General features: G+C 36.2%; 4 protein-coding genes across 6 annotated transcripts in view; 1 reads left to right on the top strand and 3 right to left on the bottom strand.

The window, feature by feature from the left end:
• Window positions 1-3,268: 3,268 nt before the first annotated feature.
• Window positions 3,269-9,610, bottom strand: RpS27A (ribosomal protein S27A). The gene is made up of 4 exons (XM_071583531.1): window positions 9,531-9,610; window positions 6,306-6,434; window positions 3,913-4,130; window positions 3,269-3,542 (listed from the first exon to the last, which is right to left on the bottom strand). The coding sequence occupies exons 2-4, from the start codon at window positions 6,406-6,408 to the stop codon at window positions 3,393-3,395; spliced, it is 471 nt and encodes a 156-aa protein (XP_071439632.1). The 5' UTR covers window positions 6,409-6,434; window positions 9,531-9,610; the 3' UTR covers window positions 3,269-3,392.
• On the bottom strand, window positions 7,875-9,606 carry Ip259 (NSA2 ribosome biogenesis factor-like IP259). 2 transcript variants are annotated; one of them, XM_071583530.1, is made up of 5 exons: window positions 9,531-9,578; window positions 9,116-9,242; window positions 8,757-8,934; window positions 8,353-8,653; window positions 7,875-8,265 (listed from the first exon to the last, which is right to left on the bottom strand). In XM_071583530.1, exons 3-5 carry the CDS (start codon window positions 8,909-8,911, stop codon window positions 7,939-7,941), a joined length of 783 nt encoding a protein of 260 aa, XP_071439631.1. In that variant the 5' UTR covers window positions 8,912-8,934; window positions 9,116-9,242; window positions 9,531-9,578; the 3' UTR covers window positions 7,875-7,938. The 2 variants fall into 2 exon arrangements, with proteins under 2 accessions (XP_071439631.1, XP_071439630.1); XM_071583529.1 differs by lacking the exon at window positions 9,116-9,242 and having other exon boundaries at window positions 9,531-9,606.
• A 426-nt stretch (window positions 9,611-10,036) lies between the features above and the next one.
• CycK (cyclin K) lies at window positions 10,037-15,493 on the top strand. Of its 2 annotated transcripts, none has more exons than XM_071583527.1 (7): window positions 10,037-10,592; window positions 10,667-10,798; window positions 10,903-11,008; window positions 11,134-11,191; window positions 11,552-11,724; window positions 13,124-13,402; window positions 13,938-15,493. In XM_071583527.1, exons 1-7 carry the CDS (start codon window positions 10,374-10,376, stop codon window positions 14,396-14,398), a joined length of 1,428 nt encoding a protein of 475 aa, XP_071439628.1. In that variant the 5' UTR covers window positions 10,037-10,373; the 3' UTR covers window positions 14,399-15,493. The 2 variants fall into 2 exon arrangements, with proteins under 2 accessions (XP_071439628.1, XP_071439629.1); XM_071583528.1 differs by having other exon boundaries at window positions 10,509-10,533.
• Window positions 14,787-27,650, bottom strand: part of Pez (protein tyrosine phosphatase non-receptor pez) — a 54,382-nt gene continuing 41,518 nt past the window's right edge. The window contains exons 20-22 of the mRNA XM_071583594.1: window positions 20,254-20,461; window positions 18,859-19,034; window positions 14,787-17,793 (exon numbers count right to left, since the gene is read on the bottom strand). Of these exons, the coding sequence (XP_071439695.1) occupies window positions 17,665-17,793; window positions 18,859-19,034; window positions 20,254-20,461 (513 nt within the window). The 3' untranslated portion in view covers window positions 14,787-17,664. The remainder of the gene's footprint in view (window positions 17,794-18,858; window positions 19,035-20,253; window positions 20,462-27,650) is intronic.

Genomic DNA, 27,650 nt, shown 5'->3' with positions numbered 1-27,650 from the left:
CACTACCCACTGTTTGTGAAGTCTATGTAGGTTCTCCATCTGTCAAACTGCATATCTGCTAGAATAGGGTTGGTAAGTCCTGAAGACGAAAGACAACCCAAATAGGGCTTGTTGTGATTTCTCATTTTGCTGGGAAATTTACTCTGGGTGCCATCCAACTGGGATAGGGTGCTTCTCATCTATTTCAATCCTCTTGGATACTCCAAACAGGTTTCCAGTAATTGCCGAGTGTGTCCCTAGTCTTAGTTGATGGCCCTCTTATCAAGTGAGATGTCAATGGCTCTTGGGTCAGCCTTTCCCGAACTTTATCCACACCACAGAATGTTTGTTAATTATAAAATTAGCACCCATGAGATTTTTTGCTATTCCGTCACTTCCTGATTTAAATTTATTTATTATTTTCCTGTTATGGCATTTACAACTGTGCTATATAAGTATCTTACCTCTTGATGTAGATATTTGTGAAGCTTTTCCTTCTTTTACCATGACATCGCTTATGGTAATAGTGACTGTTTACCAGAATATTTCTTTTACATACTCAGGATGTATTTTTAACAGACAATCATCACCATTTTTTCACAAACAGCATGCCAACCATCAAGAAATTTGCGTGGTTGTCCATGGAAATTTTTTATTTTCCATGGCATTCCACATCTTCAAGAAAGTTGTTTCAGTTGTAAGTCATGAGGTAATCATCTACTGCAATATCAGAAATTACAAGTTATAGTAGGTTTATGATATTGGGCAGGCTAGTATGCGAGCCACAAGTACAAGCAAATGTATTAAGAATAGTGTTAAATGCAGCATCCTGTTTAGTTATCTCGTAATTAGAAGCCATTGACAGTTAAAAGCAATCGTACATCCAATTTCCTTATAGGAAGCTGGATTTAAAATCATTATTCTGAAACACGGTCGTGCTATTCCTATCCAGTACAATTATACACCTGGGCAAAAACAAAACAGGCAAGGGCAATGTAATGAAAGATACACCATTCTCTCTGCTGAATGTCTGAAAATTACTTCCTTTTTTTATTTACTCAACCTGAATTCTACGTATACCATAATTCTAAACAAAAATGCTAAGCTTTCCTAACATTATTATAACCTCTAGTCTCTACAACTACATATTGCCACCTGCAAAATTAATGTCAGCCAGGTTACTGAAGGTAAATTGCCACTGACTGCATGATGTTTTTACTAGTCTTACCCTTCTGAAGCATTTAAAAATTTCTGATACCAACCCAGTTACTAAATTACTTCAGCTCGTAAAGAGGGGTAAAAATGCTTCACGGCTGTAGGTACATTAATTTTATATATACATACTTTCAGCTCACCTGAAACTTTATTCAGCAAACAAAAATTTCTGAGAAAGCTTGTTTTTGCCACACAGATGTTTGTATGACACCACAATAAAGGGAGCCAAAATGAAATTGAAGAAATAAGACATTCAATATTGATTCCTCGAATTACCCTACAGTATATAGAATTCCGTAACCCTGGTGGCATTGGGGTAATGTCCTAACATGCCTACCCTGAGGTTATGGGTTTGATTCCGGCCTAGGTGGTTTTTCCTCCACTGACGGCTCAGTTGCATGTAATCATCTAATTGAAATGTCATATTCAAAGTCAAGGCCAAAGTGCTATTTTTGGACTAATGCAAAATAAATACACTCTGCAAATAAGCTCCATTAATACATGTGCGGTCAAGCTTTGTACAGATTTCCCCTGGCTACCAATAATGCAGTAAACTAGGAACAATCTACAAAGCCAGATTTCAACTATTGGGGATGCAGGGCACTTAAAATTTCAGTGGGCCCCTCACACAGCTAATCTAGTTCACATACCCAACTCAGCTAATTGCATGTACTAACAACTTATATATACACTAAAGATTTGGGGAGTAATATACCTTGAGTGAATATATACCAAAAAACTGAAGTGTCTACATTTACGGACAAGTACTGCATTTTAATAAGTGGCTAGAGGTGTGAACAATTATAGAACTGGATGACCACAAACTTGTATTGTCTATAGAGTTGAATATTTTCATATACCCATTCAATTTCCGATCGTGTATTCACCAGAGGTCTAAAAATCCCTCCATTGGGTTAAAGGTTTTCTATCTACCGTTAGGTGTGTCCTAATGACACTTAATAGCAACTCAAATAAATGTTATGACTATGACAGCATTCATACTTGAGGTGTGCTGCAAAAATGCATTTGCAGCAAGAAACCAACTGGGGTAAGCATTTTTATCTGTAGCCACACACTTCAGCTTGCTATTACTGTTGCCACCATAAGGAGACTCATGTGGCACATTGCCAAGACAGAAAAACTTGATCAATTTTCTTGATTAATTCTGGAATCCCACAAAAACAATGGGTAACTTAATTTCAAATTAATTAACCAATATAGTTATAAATAAATTTACTCTCTCTTTAGGATAAGTTAGTGTCTCTGATCAACAACTCTAATCCATGTGTTCTACCCATAAACAAATACAGGTATATCAAATAAGACCATGCTGAAAGCATAATTGTGTTAAGGTAAAAGTTGACCAGATATGATAAACAACTGATCACCATGGAGTGCTATTTCTCCCACATATACCATGTGCTCCCTTCAGACTGTTTCTCGAGGAAAATTTTTAATAACATTGCATTATTCCTCTAAGTCCACCTTACCCATGAAAATAGACCATACCCCAAATACAGCAAAAGGACTGCCTTCAATTGTATCAATCATCTGCTTCATTGAGTTGCCTTTATCAAAATTTTCCCAAAAATAATTTATATCTTCACACTAGGATGAATCAGATGGATAAATGTTCATGCTTTTTTGAAATTGCTATGTTGATAGGTTAATACTGCTCAGAATTGGAAATTACACTAGGTAAGCCCACATTTTCGGTGAATATTAGTTTCAAAAACATACATTACATATTATCAAGAAATATACCCATAAAGTTTCAGAAGTTCCAAATTCTGAATAAGATATGAATTACTACAATTTAATCCCTTAGTGCACACACAAGCAAGAATATTAACTTAGGGACAACACTACCTGTCTTTGCATTAAGTGCACAATTATGACAGGTACTAAAATTTAGACCTAAGCTGAATGAAATTTAATATCCATTTTTCCCTGAAATCACTGAAGGAAGAGATTAAAAATAGTTTAATCATAGACTGAGAACCAGGGTAATCTTAACATTTAGATATCTAGAGTAACTTTAAAAATGCATTTGAAATAAGAATCAATTTGCATGTACTTTCTCACGCCATTTTATTAACGTAAAACCATGTACAGATTAAGATTAAAGAGAAGGGAAGTGAGAATTCAGGCAATAGAGTGGGGTCAAGATGTTCCAACCCCAAGCCACATCACACTGCTCACTTCTCATCAGGCTTGCTGAATACAAGCGTGTATCCACACTTCCCACAGTAATGCCTATCTTCCATGGCTGCCATAAAGACACCTGCACCACACTGTTCTGAAGGGCACTCTCTTCTCAAGCGGTGAATTTTCCCATTCTCATCAACCTGAAGCATATAAAAAATGCAAACACTAGTACGCAGGACAAGATCATAAGTGTTCCTTTTAAAACAACATGCAAAATATGGTGAAGTTTATCATGATGAAAGAAACACAAGATTGATGTCTCTTGAAAGCATTCAATGTGAAAGAAACTCACCACAACACAAGTGCAATACCAACATTCAATCAACACAAAGGAATTTACCTACATTGATTGCTGATTGGGATACAGAAGAGAATCAAATGTTTCATGTAAACTAGACATATGCGACTTCCAAGTGCAACTGAACTCATGACTTGACATAAACATGGCCACGAAGAATTTCATTCACCAATTCCTGTTTTAAGCCAATGCAAAAAACTAGTTTAACCTACCTTATAGTACTTAAGCACAGCAAGCTTAACCTTCTTCTTCTTGTGCTTGATTTTCTTGGGAGTGGTATAATTCTTCTTCTTCCGCTTCTTAGCACCACCACGAAGCCTCAACACTAAATGTAATGTCGACTCCTTTTGAATGTTATAGTCAGAGAGGGTCTTGTTATCCTCTAGCTGCTTGCCAGCGAAAATGAGTCTTTGCTGATCAGGAGGAATGCCTGTTAAGAAGTACACAAAGAGACGACATAAGGAATCTGTTTAAATAGATGCAGTACTTTAAATCAATATCATTAAGTAACACATAACATAGTAAAAACAAAATCTTTCGCCAATAATTGTCACTACCAATTGAAGGCTTAATGTGTAAAACAGGAATTGAAAATGTTCATGGGAGAGCCATACACCCGAGGATTAATTTCTTCAATCATAAGTTTGAGGCACTAGCCTTCATTCCCACTTTATATTACTAGAAGGGCATCAATAAATGTAAATGTTAAGTGATAAGAGTACTTTCACTACCATTTATGATAAAAATTTAAGCTGAACCAAGGGAAAAAGACACTCCACTATACTTAATGAACAGATTTATATAAAACTGATGACTAATATGGGTCAGGGTCAAAGTGATACACACATGAGATATAAATTTTTTAAAATCAAAATGATTTCAAAAATTACAAATTTACTAAAATCCACTTTCTTGACTGCCTTGAAAGTTACACTATTTACATAACGGAAAATATGAACTGGAACCATTCTGGTAGCAATATTGTGATATTCAGATTCTAATGTTTGCAAAATCGTTGGTAACTTATTATCCAAAACCAATGAACCTCGCATTGTAAATGAAAACATTGGTGAGGACAATGAAACTTCCAAAAAAGAAGTGGATAAGGCCCAGAATAATAACTAGGCTCTTAATTAGTCCCCCGTTTTGCCCTGGCTTTTATTCTTACCAGTAAGAGAATTTTATACAAATTAAACCTTTTTCTGCAGGCTACACTATTTTCCAAGCCCAAAATAGAAGTCCCAAGTTACTCTGTAATTTAATTTTTCAGACCAAATGTCATTTCATTGCTAACAAGGACATATTTACAGTTTCAGAACATTACCAATAAAGGTTTAAGCTTAATTAAATAAAGGAATCCCTCATCTGTTTGTAAAATCTTGCTTGATGCTAGGCAATGTTTAGGACTGCAGGGTAATGGAAGTGAAATAATTCTGATTTAACATTCAGTTTGGAAAAAGAAATCATTACACATCCAAAAAATGATATTATTTTGCTTAACATTGGTGATTACAAACAGCACATGGGCCTGACCTAGAGATGGCAGTATATCACCATATAAGAAATTATGCAATCCACAAAGCAAGTATGAAGATGCTACATTGTTTAATATTTGTTTGGCAGCCATCAATGGTGAACATTTTCAATGTCTGTGAAAATGGAGAAAATTGGTCATCATTATGAGATACAATACTTCCACTAAGTGATACTGGATGTTCATCGACTGAAAGTGTGTGAGCAAACAGAAATAGTACGCATTTCAAAAAGTGCAGCATACAGCTAATTAACTGAAAATTTGGATATGAGAAAGCTGTGTGCAAGTGGGCTGCCGCGTTTGCTCACATAGAGCAAAACCAGTGCAGTCAAAATGTTTCAATTGAATGTTTCGCTAAGTTTCCTAGCAACGAAGCAGAATTTTTGCACAGTTTCACAACCATGGTGTAAACATGGGTCCATTACTTCACACCCGAAACAAAAGACCAATCAAAACAATGGATTCAAAAGGGAGAACCACCTCCAAAGAAGGCAAAGACACTGCATCGGATTTTTGGGATAATTTATCTTGAAAAAGGAAAAACTATCACTGGCGAATATTATGCAAACTTATTGCAATGTTGGAGTGAAGAAATCAAGCAAAAGTGGCCACATTTGGCTAAGAAGAAAGTGTTGTTTCATCAAGACATTGCACCAGCTCACAAATCTGTTATTGGGATGGTCAACATTCATGAGTTTGAATTGCTACCGCATGCACCCTATCTGCCAGTTTTAGACTCCTGGGATTAATTTGTTTGTAAACATGAAAAAATGGCTTGGTGGTCAAAGATTGTCTAACCGCGAAGAATTAATGTGGGCAGTTAATGACTATTTTGAGGAGCAAGACAGCTCTTAATATAATGTGGGGATTGAACTTATTGATCATCGCTGGGAAGTCTATATAGCTGAAAGGAGATTATGTTGAAAAATAAATGTTTTCCAAACTTGTGTTTTCTTTTTTGGGTCAGGTACTTGGGATGGGATTACCCTTGTAGAACAAAATCGAGATAAAACATTACATATTCTAAAATGACAAATTCTTGAATGTGGTTTTCATCTTTGTTAACCTTACCCTCCTTATCTTGGATCTTCACTTTAACATTTTCAATGGAATCAGCTGGCTCGACCTCAAGGGTGATGGTCTTGCCGGTCAGAGTTTTCACGAAAATCTGCATATTGGCTAACTAGAAAGAGAGAAATCCTGAAAAATGCAAAATAAATGACTTATTAAACCACAGAACAGACTTAAAGGCCACAATTGTAAGATTTTGGAATGGTACAAAGCAGATTAGATAACATGGCAAAACATTGCCGAAATAATTTCTATGGAAAATTTGTAGTAACAAAGGTAATCAAAATGAATAGTCTAAAATTAACTTTTATGCAGATTAAAATCACTCCGCTTATTTCAGAACTTCCACGGATACCCACTAAATGCCAAGACTTCAAAATTGAATATTTCGTTATATTAATTGCATAAATAAGAGAACTATTTCACGGCTTCACACAAAAAATCATTAAAAACGAAAAAAGGATGTGTCAGTTTTAATACGATCTCATCATAAAGTCTAACAAGTAAATACGGAGAGAGTAAGTCTATAATTGTTGCATGTCTTCACAATATAATTTACCAATGTAACTAGCATGCATGAAGAAAAGGCATTTTCCCAAATTTATATTAAAAGTGAGAAAAGGCCTACACAATGCTAACATTCCCGAAGCTATTTTTGCCTCTTCACAAACTCAAAAAAGGACTTCCAAGATGTATTGAACCATGTTTTCTTGAAGTGCATTCAGTTAAGTCAAGAAAAATGTTAAAACAATATAGAGTAAATGACATATTAAGTTATCCTCACATGCCTCTCTTTGGCCTTAATCAGCTAGTTCTAAAATGCAATGACAACAATCGCTACGAATCTTAAAACCAGATAAAAATGCCACCTGAGAAATGGCACCAAGAAACACTTAACCATAATCCTATTGGCAAACATCTTGTAAGGATACAACTAAAAGGTTGAGGCAAGCACAAAGGTATTAACATCCATGTCAAATTGGGGTAAATACAACTAATTTAAATGAAAAATATTAAAAATGAGTTTCAACGCGGCAACATAAACAGCTGGCATAAATGAACACACCATGTTCATTATCTTACCGTGAAGAAATGCCCACGCCTCCAAATCACCAAAATAATTCAAGTTCGGGTGAATATTGGCCTTGAAAATATTAGAAAGTGGCTAATAACAAAGAGGACCTGGCAAGGGAGCACGCAAGGGGCCACGTTAATGTCATAAAAATAATTCGTGCAAGGTGGTCCCTTAAAGAACAACCAACCTCTACAATTTCAAAATCGTTTACAAAAAGACAATTCCAGCCACCACACAAGCTCAATTATTACATGGCGAGGGCCATTCATTTACTGCATTCATAAACACTGCCAAACCTAGAGAGGCCATGCAGACCTGATGAGCAAGGCAAAAAAAAAGTCAGGAAAAAATTCACTTCACTTCAGGTTCAGAGTTAATGAGTGTTTGTAACCCAAGTATGAGCAAACACAGCCAACTACAGAGAACGAAGTGAAATAGGCATTAAATTAAAACAGAGCAGAAATGAAAAAATATGTAAATGAAAAATACAGAAGTACAATATGAACTCTTTATTTTTCAGTTGGCTTATAGCAGACGAAACAAAATTACACAAAACATTTATACAAGCAACACTGCATTGATGCAGCCATCATTCTCAGGATTGTTGGTAACTTGAGCATACTTTCCCCATACCACCCTGCCCCCACCAGTGACAAGTCCAAGTTCGGATATGTTAACCTCTATTATGGTTCCCTTAGTAATAACTCCCAATGATGTATACATGGGAGAACTGGGATTCTTTTTCACTCCTATTATCGGAACTTGAAATGTTGCCCTCAACTCTGGGTGTGTCACATGAGCTTTCTTAAATCGCAGGGCCATTGGTCGAATAAACCTTTCAAACTTAGGAGGCCTTCGAGTAAACCCCTCGCCAACAAAACAAACCTGAAAAGATTCCACAAATCATATTTATTCAAAACCTTCGGAAGCAATAAGTTCAGACTAACACATTAACAGTTCACATGTTCTCACCTTAGTTACCATCCTCTTCCAAGCCTTACGTTTTGTTTTCCCACTTTTCAGAACTTTAAAAACCTCTGCATCGGCCTGGGCTCGAACTTTTGGAATGGGAACATCCCACTTCCCAGCCTTTTCCTTGCGTTTCTGCTTTATCATGTTAGAGAGGGCCTTAGCATTACTCTGAACTTCACGATCCAGTAGATACACAGGCAGAGCACCCTGCCCTGAGACAGGTGACTCTTGCTTTTTCGTGTTCCGCTCCTCATGCGCCTTGATGCGTTTCTTCATTTGAATCTTTTCTGTCGCTCTTTGCCTAAGGAATGTAATTACGATTAAGATACCATGCGAAAGAAATCACAAACAATTTCACAGTTAGTATAAGAAATCGATGACTACAAGCATTGACGACTACACACCTGTTGTAAATCTTGGCCTTCAGCCCCCGAAGTTTCTTCGCCTTTTCAGCACGTTTGTGCACCTCTCTCGCCTCTCTTTTCCGTTTACGTTCATGGTAATCCATCCGGTAGCCATGGAGCTTCCGGTGGCGTTCAATGTACTCATTCTGTGGCATATTGTCTGTTTCCCGATCACAACCTGAAATAAATGGCATGATTACATTTTGACAGAACAAAGATTAACATTTACAATCAGATGTGGGCAGATAGTGAGCGGCCCAATTATTCCCGAAAATTAAAAAATGTTCCAAAAGGGTGCCTTCCGTGTACACTGAATTTCCCCTTAGGAACAGGCACAATAAATCCGATGAAAAACCTACCTTGTTTAAGGTTAACAGCACCAAGAGTAATCCTCTTCACCAGATAGGAATATCTTCAATCGAGTCTCCCAAACGGAACACACCAAACTATACCCGCATTCCTACGGGAACCCGCTTCTGCCCAAATCTGAGTGATAGCATCATCTCAGAAAACGCAACAAAATATCGAGAAATACGCCAAATTCGGAAAATCAATTGTACCAGTCAAGTTAACTTGAAACGAGTCTGCTGTAACTTTGTCAACATGCTAACATGCCGCGTCAAATAACCACGTTTTTCGGGCTCACAAGAGCAATCATAAAAATAAGGAATATTCATATTAGGAAGTTTCGCATCTAATTATTGTCATCGAAAATGAATTATTCAATCATCGTTGTGATTTAGCAGATTAATAAATGTGGTATATCTCACTTACCTCTTAAATCTTCATCACGACACAAGCACGTTTCAGCGATGGCGGCCCGAAAGAATTCTTTCAACGTGCAACGATTGGTGCTGCCACCTACACCATACAGCATTCATAAGAAAAAATAATGTTGCTTTAACACAGAGATGTCTAGAATAAATATTAATTTCTTATATATATCGCTTTTATAATTTAATTATCAATAATTCAAAAAAATATATTACTATATGGCCTGCTTCATATTTTTATGAAATGCAAAGTTCTACTATATTTTTCATAATTAGAACCTCATGTTATAATTTGGGCTATAGTTTTCATACTCATTTTATTTCGGTGCATAGAGTTTTATTAATTCTTTATTTTATATTTAAGTTTTAAAATGAATTCTAAAATATGTACATTTTCCAAATTCAGATTTCCATAATTGTTTAGAGGAGTAATCTGCTGAACTTCTCATACTCGACTGCTGGCTTTTATCGTTACTCAAATCTTGTTGAACAATATGGCCACTAGAACTAAATGACAACGTTAGCAAAAGTTGTTTAGGTGGTTATTGTATTTTTTTGTTCAATAAGGGAATGTTGTTTTCATTTTATTCCATCGTTCAAATGTCTTACTTTCAAAATTAGATCCTTCGCGTGCCTCAAATAACAAGTTGCTACTGACGATATTTATTTTTTCGACTTGTTTTTCCATTAGAATGAAGTATTGGAAATTAGTTGAAATGTGAATTTGGCTCTCAACATCATGATTATGAAGTTAAATTTACGTGGTTTCAATGGTATACCTGAGGTTTTCGTGCATTTCCTTTTAAAGTAGTCATTTAACTGGTTATTAACTTGGATAACCAAAATGCCGTGCTGGTATTACGACAAACGCGATTTAAAAACTACGCCATCAATCCTCGATGGAATTGATTTTGAGACAGAAAACCGGTATAGGAAGGAGGGTGCCAGATTTATAATTGATACGGGGACGAAAATGGATTTAGGCTGTAATACAATGGCGACTGGTGTGGTTTACTTCCATCGTTTTTATATGTTTCATTCTTTTAGAAGCTTTCCTAGATATGTGAGTTCTCAGTGTTTTTACAACAGCTATGCTATTTATTTTTAAGATTTACACTTAAAGGTTAATTCATTTAGGTAACTGCTTGCTGCTGTCTCTTTCTTGCTGGGAAAGTAGAAGAAACACCCAAGAAGTGTAAAGATATAATAAAAACTGCACGAAGCCTATTGACTGATCAAAAGTTTCTTCAATTTGGAGACGACCCTAAGGTAAGTCAGTTATTGTTCGTATATCTATTCAATATTTTGTGGAATGAGTATAAGTTTTACATCCAACGAATGACAATATTTCGCGTGACGTTTGTACTCTGCAGGAGGAAGTTATGACACTTGAAAGAATACTTCTTCAAACTATTAAGTTCGACCTACAAGTAGAACATCCGTACAATTATCTCCTGAAATATGCCAAGTGTCTAAAAGGTAATTGTTGAAGATGAATTTACGCATCTGTTCTGCCAGCATGTAAGGGTGATAAACCGTTGATAGCATGTTATAAAGGTTCATCGTTTAAGAAATATATGACCTAATGTGTTGAAAACTTTTAGGTGACAAAAACAGACTCCAAAAAATGGTGCAAATGGCCTGGACGTTTGTCAATGACAGGTAGGTTAAAGCATATTTTATCTTAAATAAATACATTAAATTAAACTTCATGGCCTTTATCTTAATATTAGAAATTAGCGCGTAAGATATGTTTTAATAAGCTGTGGCATTTTGGATTAAAGTTTCCAGTGTTAAAAATACTGATTTTCCGTTATTATTCACTGGCCATCCTTATTATTTTCGCCCGAGTTTATTCATTCATGTCTGGTGTTCTATTTTATTCGAGATTGTTCTTGTCTTCAAGTTGTTAACTTTCATGGGCGGTTACATTGAACGAGGGAATCTGCGGAAAAACAACTTATTATGTATTTAGATTCCTTATACTTAAAAATATAGTAATGGCAATTATATATATTATAGCCTCTGCACTACTCTCTGCTTGCAATGGGAGCCAGAGGTAATAGCAGTGGCCCTAATATACTTAGCTGGCAAATTGAGTAAGTTTGAGGCCACTGACTGGGTTGGACGAACACCCCGTCATCTGCGCTGGTGGGACATGGTTTTGGAGGGAGTGACCATGGATCTTTTGGAAGGTACGTTTTCAGTAATGCAAAAAATCATTTCCTTGATTAATTAAGTGACTTATGTTATATTATTTATAGCCGTTAATATGACCAAAATCAAATAACAGCTGTGATGGAAGATTTAATAAAAATTAAGATCTTGTTAAATGTTAAGTTTATTGCATTGTATAAAATAATAACCACCAGGACATGGATAAAAATTAACTGTTTATAGTGACATTCTAATGTAGTGTTAATGCCTTGATCTTCCAACAAAATTTAAATGCCTGTTATTTTATGTTATGATTTGGTCAGTAGGGATGATTGTTTCCATTCTTAAAACATTTTCATGGTCCACTTGTTTTTATGAGATATGTTTAAAAAATGAATTGTATAATCCAAAAAAGAGGCTCTGATACATAGTTCTGAAACAAAAGAATTCTCTATTAATTCTGTAATATGCTAGCTTAACCAATTAGGCTTGTTAAGTGTTATTTAAGGGAAACATGGCATGTTTTTCTGACAAATTTTATTAAATACATGGGATTGTAAATTAATGTAGGAATGTTGTTCATGCTGCTTATTGGTATTCAATGAAAGTTTGAATGGTTGCACTGTCAAAGAAACAGATAAGTTTTTGGGTATATCATTCAATCCAATAGCCAGGTACTTAGGACTCTTATGATTGTCGCTTATTAACAAAATACTGTGCATTAATCTACAGCATGATAGAATTTGAAAGAACATAAGTATTGTATTTTACATAAGGTGAATTCACTATGCATATTATCTTTTCATACAGAGCCTTGTGGCCTAAGATAGTGTGATCTCCATTTTAATCCTTGTTTTTTTTGTTTCATTTGCTTTATTTCTTTGGAATTCAATCTTAACAATATCTACTGGAAATTGTGAAAATTCATTCCTTTATCGCACGCTGTATTACATTGGCTGTGTATGGTTATTATCATGAAGTTTCAAACAACCTCTTTAGCTGACAAGGGAGTTTGATTTCTGTACACTGCCGCCCTTTTGGGTAAATTAAGGTTTAGATGATTGTTTTCTTTCAAATTAATTATGTGGTTATAACCACAAGATATGAACTACTAAGCAACTATTTATGAATACATCAGAGTAATTTTTACTCTACTTATTGTAATTCATTTAAAGTGATGTTCAAATTTTTAGTGGTTTTGAAAGATAATAAACTAGTATTTTATTATAAATCAGAGCCAACTCCAATTCCAGGTATTAAAAAACTTTCCAAACTCTTGGAAAATATATTTTTCGTGATTGGTAGTGTTCTGGTGTAAACAATGATATTTTGAAACCAATATTTGTGTATCCTCTATTGTTACTTCCCTGCATTTGTTGCCTTTTAAGTGTTTTCAATAGTTTTTGGAATCCTTGTAAATATTTATGTCCTTTGCAGATATATGCCACCAGGTGCTGGATTTGTACTCTCAACCTCAGACGGATCCAACAGCCGACTCCCCTCCCCCCCCTCCTGCCCCTCATCCCTCTGTAGGGGGCGGAATCCAGGGCGTAAGTTTAGTTGGGGTAACTCCCTCCGTCCTGACCACCAATTCTACCTCAACCTCTTCCTCAAACACCCCTGGACCTCTTCCAACCACTCCAAAAGCATCCACAGCCATTCCATTGATAAGGGAGTCTGCTCAGCCCATCAAAGCTGTTTCTCCAGCTTCATCAGGTTGGCAACTCCATATGGTACTGAATAATAATGATGAAAAATTAATTATCCTGCATGTAGTCTGTTTGATGAAAGAAAGTGTTTGCTGGACTCTAAGCTTTCTGCTGCCAAAATTAAGTTCCTGTATTGTAGAGAGATACTTGCTGAGAATACTTTTGAAATGTGAATCAATATTCATGCAATTACTCATGGCCTGTTTAGGCCATTTCCTATAGGTGGGTGTAAGTTTTGTAGGTGATAAATGAAGAAATGTACTCCTAATATCACCAACATTGCCGACAATAAATGGTATGTCCCAAGTTATGGCATATATTTCTTGAAGAGATCTAGACTCAGGTTATATAACTTCTCAATGTCTGTTTTTGGTAAGATCCATTTTCCTAACATAAAGTAAGCTAAGTGGAAATAACAAGAATTGTGCATTGACTGCCTAAAACATGTATTAAATTGAGGTAAAATTTTGTTAAAACCCCAATGTTTCTTTTGGAATATATTTCATCCATTTTGATATATTTACCAATTATTTTTTCCTTAGGAGTACCTGTGAAATTGGCCAAAGTAAAGGATTCAAAGAAGCATTCACAGAAGGTCCAAAGTGATTTAGCCGAGATGCCAGTTGCGATAACTCAGCTGGACAGCAAAGGACCAACTACCCTTTCATCATCTTCTGTAGCCATGGAAACCTTAGCAACACAGGGGGCTCCACCCCCCCACTTCACAGGTGCTCCTCCACCTAAGTTTCACCATACTTCCTCCCCCCCAACATCTTCCTTCACAGTTCCTCCGCCAATGAATTTCTCAGCGCCCCCACCAAACATGACGGTCACACAAGGAACAAGTGTGGGTGGCGGCTCAGGGAGCAATGGGCACCACCCGGGTGCTCCACCCTTCTCTCAGTTTGCACCCCCCTTCCCGCTGAACCAACCGCCTCCGGCATTCTATTCTCACAATGTGCCTCCACCAAGGACTTTCTATCCACCTCCTGGATCATCATGAAGAAATCTTGCCCTCCGCACAAAAGAGGGTGATTCCAAATGTTCTGGATGTGATATTTCATTCACAGGATAACATGTTTTATGTGGATACATAGTCAAGTATTTGGTTTGATCTCATTTTGGTAGAGGAAATCAATCTCTTGCGGGCAAGCAGTTGATTTGGCATATATTTATTGTCTTCCATGGATGATCTTTACAGAAAGTTAGAAAAATGCATTTTTGTAATTTAATGTGTTGTTTTTGGGGGTGTGATGGAATTAAAGCGAATTATTTTCTGAGAAATACATTTCATGATTAATACTAAAGCAATAAGCCCCCTCTTTTTTAAAGTAATTTGGATGGTGTTTGCCAAGTTGTGTTCACAAAGCAGGTGTAATAAAAAGCATGCATTAAAACAACATTAAACCAGTTGTTTATTGTTCAGTGAAACTTTTGTTATACATGAAAATGCATTTGCAAATTGGTAGAAGTAAATACAAATGAAAACATCTACATTCAAGGGAATATTTACACCACTTAAGGGCTTTAAAAAGACTAGCTTCAATTCAAACAGCAATAGGATTCAATTGTTCATCAAAATAAGGTAAAACTATATTAAGCACTCATTAAATATGTATATATTTCACATCTGTACCTTGCAAAAGTGATGCTAAAGGTATTCCAAATAAGGCTACTGGTGCTGTTAGGAGCACATGTTTAAGGCAACTTGTAACCTAGAGACTCACTCATGAAAATTTCAGCATTCACAATGCAGTAGATGAAGAGTGATTAAGACCGAGTGAAGTACCAGTTTTTTAGCTTGGGTCACTGTGTATTAGGAAGTTATATTAACTATTTTAAATGAACATTGTGGTTGCAGGAATGCACAATATACAGGAAGCTGTAATTATGAAAAGTGGTCAAAATGATATGTACTCCTTTGTAAACTTCAATGTAACATGTAAGGCAAGTGCCTTGCAAGCTCAAATGTTTTGAAGGATGTCTAATCAAAACACACCCACATGGAACTCTGTAACTACTGTGAAATATTAAGTGGGCTTTGTCCACTTAATATATCAGCGATGATTTCAAAAGCATTAAAATCTTTAAATAAATACTTTTGTCTGATTAATACAAATAACAATCGTTAGGGAAAAGGGTGAAAGGGGTAGTCTTAAGGGGACAACTGATCTTAAGCACTACTTCACTGAAAGCGTGCAGCTTTTAAAGGTGACTGTGAAATGGTTTTCTGTTAAACATTCCACAAGGGCATATTATAATACCTTACACACTGCATCAGTTTATAACTTCATGAACAAATGCGTAAGCATAGTGATGATGAAATTTCCTAAGTGAATGAATCCCCGAGATTTTACAGGATAAACATGCTTGGAGCATCCACACTGATATATCAAGTATCCTTTCCTCAAATGGAGGAAGCACAAGTAGAGGCAAATTTCTGAATTATTGCAATTAATATAAATGGTGGGATGGATTATATAGTGAGTAAAAAGATCACAATTCAGAAATAGGCCAAAGTAAGTGTTCCATGATACATTATTTAACTTCTTTCATTCAAGGATAGACTGGATTCCATAAAGTATCTTGCAGGCAGTCCCCGAAAGTGTAGCATTTCTCTTGTTTTTTCATTATTATTTTACATGTATCAAAATACATACTAAAAATAAAATTATCAAAAGACTAGCACAGCATTTCATCGAAAAGATTCTCACATGCTACAAAAAACAATTATACAAATTCTACCAACTTCAATGGATAGAACTTCCATGAAATAAAATATACATCATATCATCTTGAGAAACCTGAATTTCCATTTAGGTTTGTTTAACTCAATCAACTATGCAATATACAATTATCATGTGTATTAAAATTCACAAATCAATTACTTTTTATATATCATGCATAATAACTAAAAATACTGCTTTTGTTTAGTATACACAAAAGTCCTCTGGCTGCAACAAAATATCATTTTGGCACATATCACCGGGTTCGTCAGTTAATAGAGATAAAATATTCATTTATTACGAACATTTCTGTCACAAGCATCAAAATTTTGATAACAATGGCAAGAAATATAAGGATAATGGATGAATATCTCACTTAGTTGCAGTAATATATTCTCCCATCATAATATTGAGCAGCAAAAATATTTTGCAAGCACTTTTAATTCCACTTGAATTATTAATAAAATTAATTCACTTTTGGCTTCAGGGCATTATATATCTTCACTGAAGGCTAATTTTTGATTCCATAGGAAGTAAAAATTATTTCCAAAGTGGCAAAAATAAATCTTTTTTACGTTTGAATAGAGAAAATAGAAATTTTATTCCAACATCAGCATAAATATTTAGAAAAATAAATTCTCCAAATGAGAACATCCTAAAATGCTATATCCTTTGCCTGATAACTCAAGCTCAGATAAGGGAAAGGCAGTTGATCTCATTTATAAAATGAGATTTGAATAATTAGTCCTAATTCAACAGGCAAAATTCTTTACAAAAATACTTCAGGCAGAGCTGTAAGTGTCAACATCTTAAGCAATTTTATGAGGATTCACATTAATCATTACACTGCCAGGTTAAAAATTGCGTACTGAAGAAGTTGGATATACAGCTTTAGTATCCTTCATTTAAAAATAATGATAGGGGAAGTCTGAGTGGGAAATCGTAGTATACACATTTCTTTAGGTCCTTACTCTACAGTGCCCTTAACTTAAAGTGTCTAGAATTATTCTTTTATAAATATTTGGAGATTCACCTTGTGAGAAATCAGTGTTTCTTCCAGTGGCACCATTGGGTTCACATATATGAACATATACCAGGTAGATGTCCACTTTCGGTATATAGTATACCTTTTCACTTTACTTCTATTTCCAGTATCAATGCACTGGAATAACTGGCTTTTGATGGACTCAGTGATAGCAAGTATTAATCAAGGGTATTTCACCAACAACTCTGCAGTAAAATCTCCAAAACTTTGCAGCTACTTTTACAAGCCATGCCATCTTCATCAAAACATAGATAAATAACTATTTCATAGAATGAGATATTCTATATAGATAACTCTCCCTGCCATATTTACAACCATAGGTAGAAATAACATTTTTGAGCTTCAGTGCAGAAACCTTCATGGTTGGTGGCATTGACCTACATTCTCAATTAAAGAGGCTACTCCAAGAAGATAATTATGGTAACTCCATAATCTTGGAGGATAGAGGACACCTACACTTCAAATTATTCTTATTGGTCACAATAAGACTGAAGTGCCTTAAATTAATCTTGAATGCTTGAGGTAGTGAAGAAGAAGAGTATGGACAAACCGATATTGAGCCACTGTTTGTACAAGGTGCATGCGCTGGCGTCTCAACTGTCCTAGTATACGAGCTACATCCAATTCCTGCAGAAAAAAGATATTAATCAATTACAGCTTGAAAATCTAAATTCAGAAATAACAACCTAAAAACATTATGTTGGCAAAATGAATAGGAGGAAGTTAAAATTTATTAGACCGTCACCATAAACAAGTACGAGTTCCTTTTTCAGCTCAAAGTTTGAGCGCACTGTTTAACTCATGTTGACATAGCACTAGAACATGTCTCCATACTTCCGCTTCTCGAAATACACTGGATGGATACAACGACCTCAAACATGCGCATGCTCATTGAGGTCGGAATGTAATTTCCACGTGCCACCTGGCATGCTTCTGAAGGTAATTTTGTTCATGTTCTACAAACGTGTGCATTACTTTTCAGCCTACTCTCGTACTTAATCGTTTGGAATACATAAAAAATTAATATTTCTGGAATTTCTGCAACTAGAAGGGACAAATATGAGCAATTTTCGCCCCAGTGAATTTGAAAAGTACCATCTTTGTACCAATTATAATATGAAATTTTAAAATCAACTTTGTTTTCTGTACAGTTTTTCTGAACCATTTCATTATGTTTCCTCACATTCATTTTGCCCATTTGAAGTGCTCCATGAAGGAAAAAGATTGCATTGTAATCGTTTTCAACTATGTTTGGAACAAGTCCTATATTACTCATTACTTTTCTTTTGAAGTTTTACCTTTTCGAGAGTTATAAGAAATGTAACCCCAGCAAAAGACAAGTTCTACCAGTAATTGGTCTGAAATACTAATGATGATACATGTAGTTACATTTTAAAAATTAAATATTTGTCATGTAAATGTAACTATGATTCCAATGTTGTTCAAGTTTATAATGATCACAATATAATTCAAAACTTGCAGGTAATGAATGGTATACCATCAGGTAGCTTCCTTTTTGTCAATTACCTTGAATAGTGGGGAAACTGAAATTTTACAAGTGTGAAAATTATGAAAGTGCACTGGGATGTTAGAGGATCATGGAGTCAATGGTGTGGAAATGTAAATTCCAGAGAATGAGAGCTAGGTCTCAGTTTATACTAAATTTAATGATACAAAACAAAGTAAATATACCTGACAGTAATCAAGGGAGTAGAGCAGTATGTCGCAAAGAAGAAGAACACCAGTCCGCCCAGCTCCAGCACCACAAAGCACTAATGTTGTGGAAATATTCTCCTTTCCAGTGCCTCCACAATCACCAGTCTCCAAAGCAGATTGCTGCCTCACAGAGTTGAGTTCCTCAAGAAACCCTGTTGAAAGGAATGACAATCTCAGATAAATTTACCTAAAAGGAGAGGTGTCTAAACATTCAAAGAAAATAAATATCACTTCTAAAAAAGTCATACAGTAGACCAATTATGTCATGTAACACAGGGACTATATAAACAGTTGAATACAGAGCCCAAGTTTCCATTTATTTGTTTAACATAAAAATGTAAATAAATTGGAATTGCATTTAGAGAGCCAAGTTGATTAGATTTGTCAGCAGACGTTGACATTCAAGATGAACTTAGCTTTAGTACTAAATGGCAATATTTACTAAATATTAGGCAATTGATGGGATCTGAACAAGTGAAATATTCTCTTTTAAGGGAAGTCTTTTTCTACTTTGCCAGTGTGGTTTAGTCAGTTCCATGGTTTGCTTGCTGTATATTAAGCCAAGTTTTCCATACACAATTTTATTGTTATCACGTCAGTTACTATATATGTCGGTAATTTGGCACCAGATATTTAAATTAAAAATTATAACATCCACTGTGTCTTATGACAATTTTAAGCATAACTTTACAAAAGAAAAAAGTTCAAAATTTTAGGCTTCACATTTAGTTGATTACAAATTTAAATTGCTAGCAATGAACTGTTTACAGTAGTTATCTTTTTCTTTTCACTAGTGCTCAAGGATAATCATCGAGTCATGACTACTGAAAGAGGATGATTTTACTTGGCCAAGGTAATTAAAAATTTAATCATAACTATCTATATAAAGACATAGGAGGCAGTTATAAAACTACTATTTCACATCCATAATGGTTGCATTCTTGATGCAATGAAAACCAAGAGCCTAAAGCAGAAACTGAAAGTTAAAAAATTATCACAAGTAATTTTAATTCAGACAACTTATCCCAAATTATAACGGCTGTTATATTCGTAGTTCTACTTAGCATGATGGTTAGCTACAGATGCATCTCAAAGAAAAATATACTGGAAGTTCTGATGTTAGTCAAATAGCCATAGTGATTATGAATTTCTGTTAGCAATCAAAACTAAAAACAAAATAGGGTAAGAAAAAGATTATTTATTCCCTACGATTTTTTAAGTATTTTAGATGCCCTAAAGATTCCTTTGGACAAAATTTCAACGAAGATCCAGAAGTTTGACATCAACACACCACATCACTGGTGCTTGTGTGAGTTTAGTTGAACAAAGCAAAGACAATTTTACATTTACTGATTTTAAAATGAATCTTACCTAGGAAGTGAGATGGTCCAATAGGGCAACCCTGCTCTCCCCAATGTGGATAAGATAACACCCAGACACGCCTGTGTTGTCTCGAGGGGACATGTACGAGCCTCAGTCTGCTGGCAGTGCACCCTCCCTGTCCACCCCTCACCTCATTGTCTCCAGCATCACCAGCTCCATCCTCAGATGGAGTGCTCACTTCATTCCATACCTGAAACTAAGAGAGTTTATGGTGAGACAAGAAACAAACCAGTTTTAATGAAACAATAATAATGATGTTTATTGGTTTTTATAAGAAACTTTTATAACAAGTATGGGACATATTCCAAGGATTAGAGCATATACCAGACATGTAAAATTTCAATGGCATGTGCTCTAGTGCACTATATTTAAAATACATAATTTTTCTGGAAAATACACCGAGAGATTGAATTTAGATATATATCTCTAGTCTTTATTATCACCAATTTATCAGAATTTAATAACTTATTTTTCTAATCAGGGTGGGACTCCCATGTAACCAATGAAAAAAAGGCATCAGAATCATGTCTGTCAATTTGGAATTTATGTAAAATCTCATCAATGGCCACTTGTAGGACAATTTGATTCATGCCTACTTTTTTCATAGCTTTCATAAGAAAAGTAAGTTTTAAATTAATTTTACAAATATTTTTCAATTAATGCTAGTAGAAAGCAATACACTGTCTATCAGAGCATGTTTTGATACATTTTTAACATATCATTGGAGAAAATATATAAGAAATAATTTACTTGTGCATAAATATGAACTGCAAAAATTATTGTTCTTCCTATCGAGGGTGATTTTTTAAATGAAAATGGTTGGATCCATGGAAGGAGGGGTATGAGGAACATTCACCACCTTCCCGCAATTTCTGGAAAATAGCATAGGAAGAAATGTGAGGGACATTAATGTTACAATGGCAAAATGAGATTTTCTTGTATCTCAGTGATTTGAAATCAATTCGCTGGTGTAAAGGTCTTTTTTTTTATTTTTTTATTCCACTGCCTGATTTATCCACCAATATTTGAATTAATAAATATTTCTGGGAAATCTCCGGAATATTTGTGAATTGAAATCTGTACTTGAACTTGAATCTCTTAATCCGGGTCCAGCAGTTGCAGTTTTGCAGATAGGAAAAATTGAAGTTGTATATTAGTCAGTTTGATTCTATGAGTGGGTCAAAACAATAAAGATTTTGAGATTTTCCAGTGAAAACCTCTTCTTTCCTGTGAATAACAATCTTCAAAATCATAGAAGTCACTGATGCCTCCTTATTTGCACACCAAATTAAAGCCAACTTTGGCAAATCATTGTTTTTGAAACACCACAGCTGAAGATTTTCCAATCCTTATTCCTTTTCCCAATCACCACAGGTGTAAGTCCCAATTAGCTATAACACAGCCAAATGTTCTTTAGCTGGTTCTTAGCATTTACAGTGTTCCAACTTCAACGTCAGGGATTCAGATGGCAAGGTACGGCAAAATAGCCCACCTTCGTCTAAATAATATATAATGATGAGGGTAGAAAAAGAAATTTGCACTTCCACAAAAAGAAGAGTCTTTAGGTCGTTGTATAGTTTATATAAGTCTAACCTTCCAATCACAGCATGCTACAGCACTTGCGTCACCAGATCAACCAAAAACCCCAGGGAAAGTAATGGTACGTCACACAAAAATTTTTCCGGTCACCACAAAATCTTTAACTCCTTACTTAGAACCAATTTACCAGGCCTTTTCCTCAATTAAAACACCATTTTTAGACACTTCAACTATAAACCACTCAAAAACTACTGAGCAGATTCCTTTATTCTTGTCTTGCCACTTTCTTTTCACTCCATGAGTCAGATTACTACTGTGCCAGTCATTCAAAATAGTGTCCCTAGATTTTGACATTCTCTTTTTTTTATTTCCTCCACACACTAGCAAATTCTCTTCACTGTCATTTTTGACCCATGGATTGTTCCAGTGCTGTCACTCAAGGCATAATGCCATGAATAAGGTACACAGCAATCACAACAGTCCATACTCCATGAAAAGACTCTAATTGTTTGTCCCTAATGAAGTTTACGAGAAATACTAAAAAAAGCAAAACAGAACCCTTGCATAGAGGATTTTATTTTCAAAATGGTGTGGATGCTTAATAGAAATGGTCACTGAGATAAGTTTCACAGCATTATTGTGTCAACTTCATGTCATTTTACTTAATTAACTTTAAAAATTGAGGTCACCTGAATAAAATATTCTTGAGTCCATAGGACTATTTCAATACATATGACAATAAACAATAAATAGAGCTCATTGATAAGAAGAGAAAAAGGACACTAACATTGAGGCACATTATTAGATTACTATACTAATTGCAGTGCATCATAAAAGTTTCATAGGAACACAAGAAACAGAAATATCAGAAGTATAACAAGACGCTACAAAGAAGCAATATTTGCAGTCTTATGACTGTAATATGCAAACCACAAAATGAGTATAGTTAAATATCGATAAACTTTAGCCACAAAAATTATGAATAATTCTTCAGACATTTGGATAAAAATGTATAATTAGTACTACCATAATCATAAAATAAATAATACATGCAACTTTCACATTACCATTTTTATGGGCACCATGTGCCATTTTCAAATAATGGATAAAAGTTACCATCACCTAATCTGATATTCATTAGAAGGTGAATGAGTAATAGGTTAAAGGCTCATTATTTCAGAATATATGGTAGAGAGGCTATTTGCATTAAGATAAAATTACTATTAATGGAAACACCAAATATCCACCATCCTATAGTCATTTACCGCACAAATGGAATACCATGAGAAGTAATAACCATATCTGATAGAACAGAAGCCAAACAAATACTGATGTTTCTAAGAAAAGCTAGTTTTTCCATATGCATGTTAACATTTATTTCAATTCAACGAAGACCTTATCATTGGCGCTAGGTGATTTAGATTGATTTTCAAAACGATTTTCAAATGTTCGAAACACGTTTCTCTAGGCAGAAGAATCTTCTAGAAAAATTTTTACTGGTCAGGACTCAGTCGGCAAAAAGTGACACAATTAAACTATGTAGATGATATTTAGGGGGAGATCTTGAGTAACTCCAACAACCTCATATTAGGGTTGATATTGATAAACTAAGCACATGTTTTTAGTTTCACATTTAAGCCAATGACATTTCTAGAAAGGACTCATTACATTCTGGAAGATAGAGTAATTGATATCAAGTAATTAATTGCAGCAATGGTACTATCAAACTTTCATAGATTGACAAGTTTCCTTGACAAATAAAATACAGTTTAAAAATCATAGCTTCTATTAGTTTTGACTCACAGTATTAGCAAAGCATGTAAATCTTGTCTGGGAAACAAAACCTACCATAAACTAATTTTCAGAGCATATTGTCAGTCCATAGGAATAGGGAAGCCCATTCAATGTCATATTTAGCCATTCGTGAAGGATTCTCGGGTCTTCCACCGGGTCAAGGGTTCCATATTGGCCGACGTTTCGATGCCCGACTCGTGCATCGTCCTCAGGGTTGATGGCTGCCATTCCGTATTTGGCCGTCTTATATACCTGAGCTCCCGCCTCAGGTGACCTGTGATTGGCCCGAGGAGGGGGGACCTCCTGATTGGTCGCCGGGCAGTTGTGGTCTGTTCCTTCCTTTCTTTACTTGGTTTAGCACCGGTTTCCATGCATTGCTGAGGGAATAGCCGGAATCCCTATTGAAATTATGTCCTGCCATTTTAATTTCAATTGATTCTTTGACTATTCGGTCCCAGTAACCACCAGCGCGGGCAAGTACCTTCGTCTCATTGAAATTGATGGAGTGATCCATCGCGATGCTGTGTTCGGCGATGGCTGATTTTTCCAATTGTCCCAGGCGAAGGTCTCTTTTATGTTCTTTTAATCTTGTCTCAATGGTCCGCCCCGTCTCTCCGATGTAGACATCTCCGCAGGCACACGGGACTTGGTATATGCCTGGGGTCTTTAGGCCGATAGGGTCCTTTGCTCTGACGAGCAAATTTCTAATTTTTCCCGGTGGTTTGTGGATAGCCTCGATGTTGTGCCTCGCCAGTATCCTGGATATTTTACCTGAGATCGAGGCGACGTACGGCAGGCAGGCCCTTGCTATCGGTTTTTCTTTTTCCTCCTTCATCGTGCGTGGTAGCGGGTTGAAGGCCCTTTTTAGGGCCATAGAGATTTTGCGTCCGCTATATCCATTTTGGCGAAAGGTGGTTTTGAGATGTTTAATCTCCTCCGACAAACTATTCTTGTCAGCGATGTCCCTGGCTCGTTGGAAGAGTGTATTCAACACTGCTCGCCTTTGGGTTGGGTGGTGGTGGCTCTTACCGTTGAGGTACAGCCCAGTGTGCGTCGGCTTACGATACACCCCATGTCCGAGTGTGCCATCACTCTTTCGTTGAACCAGGATATCGAGGAACGGGAGTTTGCCGTCAATTTCCAATTCCATGGTAAAGGAAATGTTGGGATGCTGGCGATTCATATGCGCCAGGAATTCGTTCAGTGTATCGTTCCCATGTGGCCAAATCACGAATGTGTCATCGATGTAGCGGAAGAAATATTTCGGGCGGAGCGGGGCTGATTGTAGGGCCTTTTCTTCGAAGTCTTCCATGAAGAAGTTGGCTATGGCAGGGGAGAGTGGAGATCCCATTGCCACTCCATCCGCTTGTTCAAAGTACTGCCCATCGTAGAGGAAGTAGGTGGAGGTCAAGACATGGCGGAAAAGCATCACCGTGGTAGCGTCGAACTTGGCTTCCAGGAGGCGTAGAGTGTCAGTCAGGGGGACCCGTGTGAAAAGGGATACCACGTCCAAACTCACCAGGATATCCCTTTCATCCAGACGGATTTCATCCAAGATTTTAACAAAATCTGCAGAGTTTCTTAGGTGATGCTCGCAGCAGCCCACATGTGGCGACAGAACACTGGTGAGGTGCTTCGCAAGATTATAGGTAGGTGAGCTGATGGCACTCACAATTGGTCGCAGAGGTGCCCCAGTTTTGTGGATCTTCGGTAAGCCGTATAATCTCGGGGGGGCTGGTGCTTGTGGCCTCAGGTGCTTAGTGATTTCGGCAGAAATCTCGGCCTTCTTTAAGAGTTCGCTGGTCTTTCTCATGATGGCATCCGTGGGGTCGCGGGACAACCTTACGTAGGCTGTATCTGAGAGGACTTCACGTATATTCCCTCAGCAATGCATGGAAACCGGTGCTAAACCAAGTAAAGAAAGGAAGGAACAGACCACAACTGCCCGGCGACCAATCAGGAGGTCCCCCCTCCTCGGGCCAATCACAGGTCACCTGAGGCGGGAGCTCAGGTATATAAGACGGCCAAATACGGAATGGCAGCCATCAACCCTGAGGATGATGCACGAGTCGGGCATCGAAACGTCGGCCAATATGGAACCCTTGACCCGGTGGAAGACCCGAGAATCCTTCACGAATCAAATACGCCGGGAAAGCACCAGATCATATTTAGCCATATCTCCCAATTAATTTTGCAATTACTGATTAATTAGATAAAGCGAATGGTTAATAAAACCATAAGAAGTACCAGTTCAAGCTGTACCAATAATGCCATGACTCAACAATCCTTTCACAAAAGTTTTAAATTATGTAAAACTCAAAGTTATAGCTATTTACCATGTCCAACATCTTGCTGGAAGCACAGTGGAACCCTGGTATAAAAAATGGGAAATGAAAATGAGCACTTTGATATGAGAGTAATGCCCAAGGTGGGGATTATTTCCCTATGATTTACCTGTAAAATAAATTGGAAATGGTGAGGATTACATATTGAAATCACAATGGATGCTCAATTAAGAGACATTCAACATCTGAATTAATATGGAAATGGTACCATTGCATTAAAAATCACATATCACAGCTATGTACGTATAATCATTCGCTGCTGCCCCATATGCCCACTCATAAATTACAGACTAGCCTGCTTTTTGTGGCGCTTGATTGTGGGGTTCAATTTCAATATGCCCAAAAACTTTAGGGCAATAGTGCATTAAAGTCATTCATGCAAACATTCAGTGTTTGCACAGTTAACTCCCTCATCTTGAAAGGCTTGCAAATGATTATAATCCAGACATGATTTGTGTAAATGAGCACCGACTCGCATCCAGTGAGTTGAGCACTCTTCATCTATCTAGCATATGACTAGGATTTTTTGTCAATCTGTGCTTAAAAATGGACGAGTTCTAATTCATGCCTTTGTAGGTCGGCATCATTCTTATCAGTTCCCTGTATATTTAGTTTCCTTACTAAAAAATAGAAGTTTGAACCAAATGTATAATCATCAAAACATCTCTGATGTCAGGTAAGGGGGCAGAGTGTGTGTGTGGAAGGGAGGATGCCGAAGGGAGTGGAGGGGAGAGCAGATGAAAGGCAGAGCTACCCCATGACTTGCATTAATCCTGAAGAATCCACATAGGCTGAACAAAATATTTGCTTAATCCCAGTAAAGGAGAATGATTTTTACACTTTGAAAACTGTTGAAGATGCTGTTGCATTTATTTCCACTGCTGCAGTTTCATGATTTCTTTTGCAGCCATACCTGGCATTGGGTAGCTAATTGTGTACACAAATCATTATGCTAGGTAAACTCTAGTTGTAATTCATGAAAATAAGATTGTGTATTTTTATTTATGCGTTTCAAAACTTACACTAAGTCTCTGAATGCTTTACTTAATTTCATTTTTTTCCATTGTATTTCTGATGAGCCCTCCTTCTGTACTTGCCAATATTATTCCAAAGAAGTTATTAAGAGTTTTAAGGGTTATTGGCAAAAAAAAATCTACACATTGCCCCTAATAATAGCACTTAGCTATCGGGCATAAATCTTTAACTGAATGTAAAAATGAAGATAGCTACTAATTGATAAATGATTTTTTGTAATTTTAGTACTGACTGTGATTAATCTATTTTTACATTAATTTTAATTATTATCCTTCCCCTTTTTACACACCCAGAACCAAAGTGGAGAATAAAATCAGATCATCAGCACCATTTGCTTTGATGTTTGGTGTGCTAGTCAATTTAATCGTTTAACCGTTTAATCGGCTTCCTGAAGAGTTAAAACGAATACTCCCCCAAGAAAATAAATTCAAAAAAATGTTAAAACATTTCTTTTTAAATAATGTTTTTTATAGCGTCCAAGAGTACACAGAAAGAGCCAATGTAGGAAATTCAACTTTTTTAAATCCTTAATACTCATATATGTCATGTACATTATTATTCCTAAGAACCTGTATACAACTGATGTAATTGAATTTTTGACGAAGCCCATACAATTATGTATTGTTCTATGGCGAATAAAACTATCTATCTATCAATTATTTTGTCTTTCAT

Source organism: Hetaerina americana, unplaced genomic scaffold, assembly GCF_022747635.1.
Source record: "Hetaerina americana unplaced genomic scaffold, ioHetAmer1.1.p SCAF_14, whole genome shotgun sequence".
NCBI classification, from domain to species: Eukaryota; Metazoa; Arthropoda; class Insecta; order Odonata; family Calopterygidae; genus Hetaerina; species Hetaerina americana.
The sequence above is the reverse complement of the archived record's forward strand: the minus strand, read 5'-3'. Positions and strand labels throughout refer to the sequence as shown.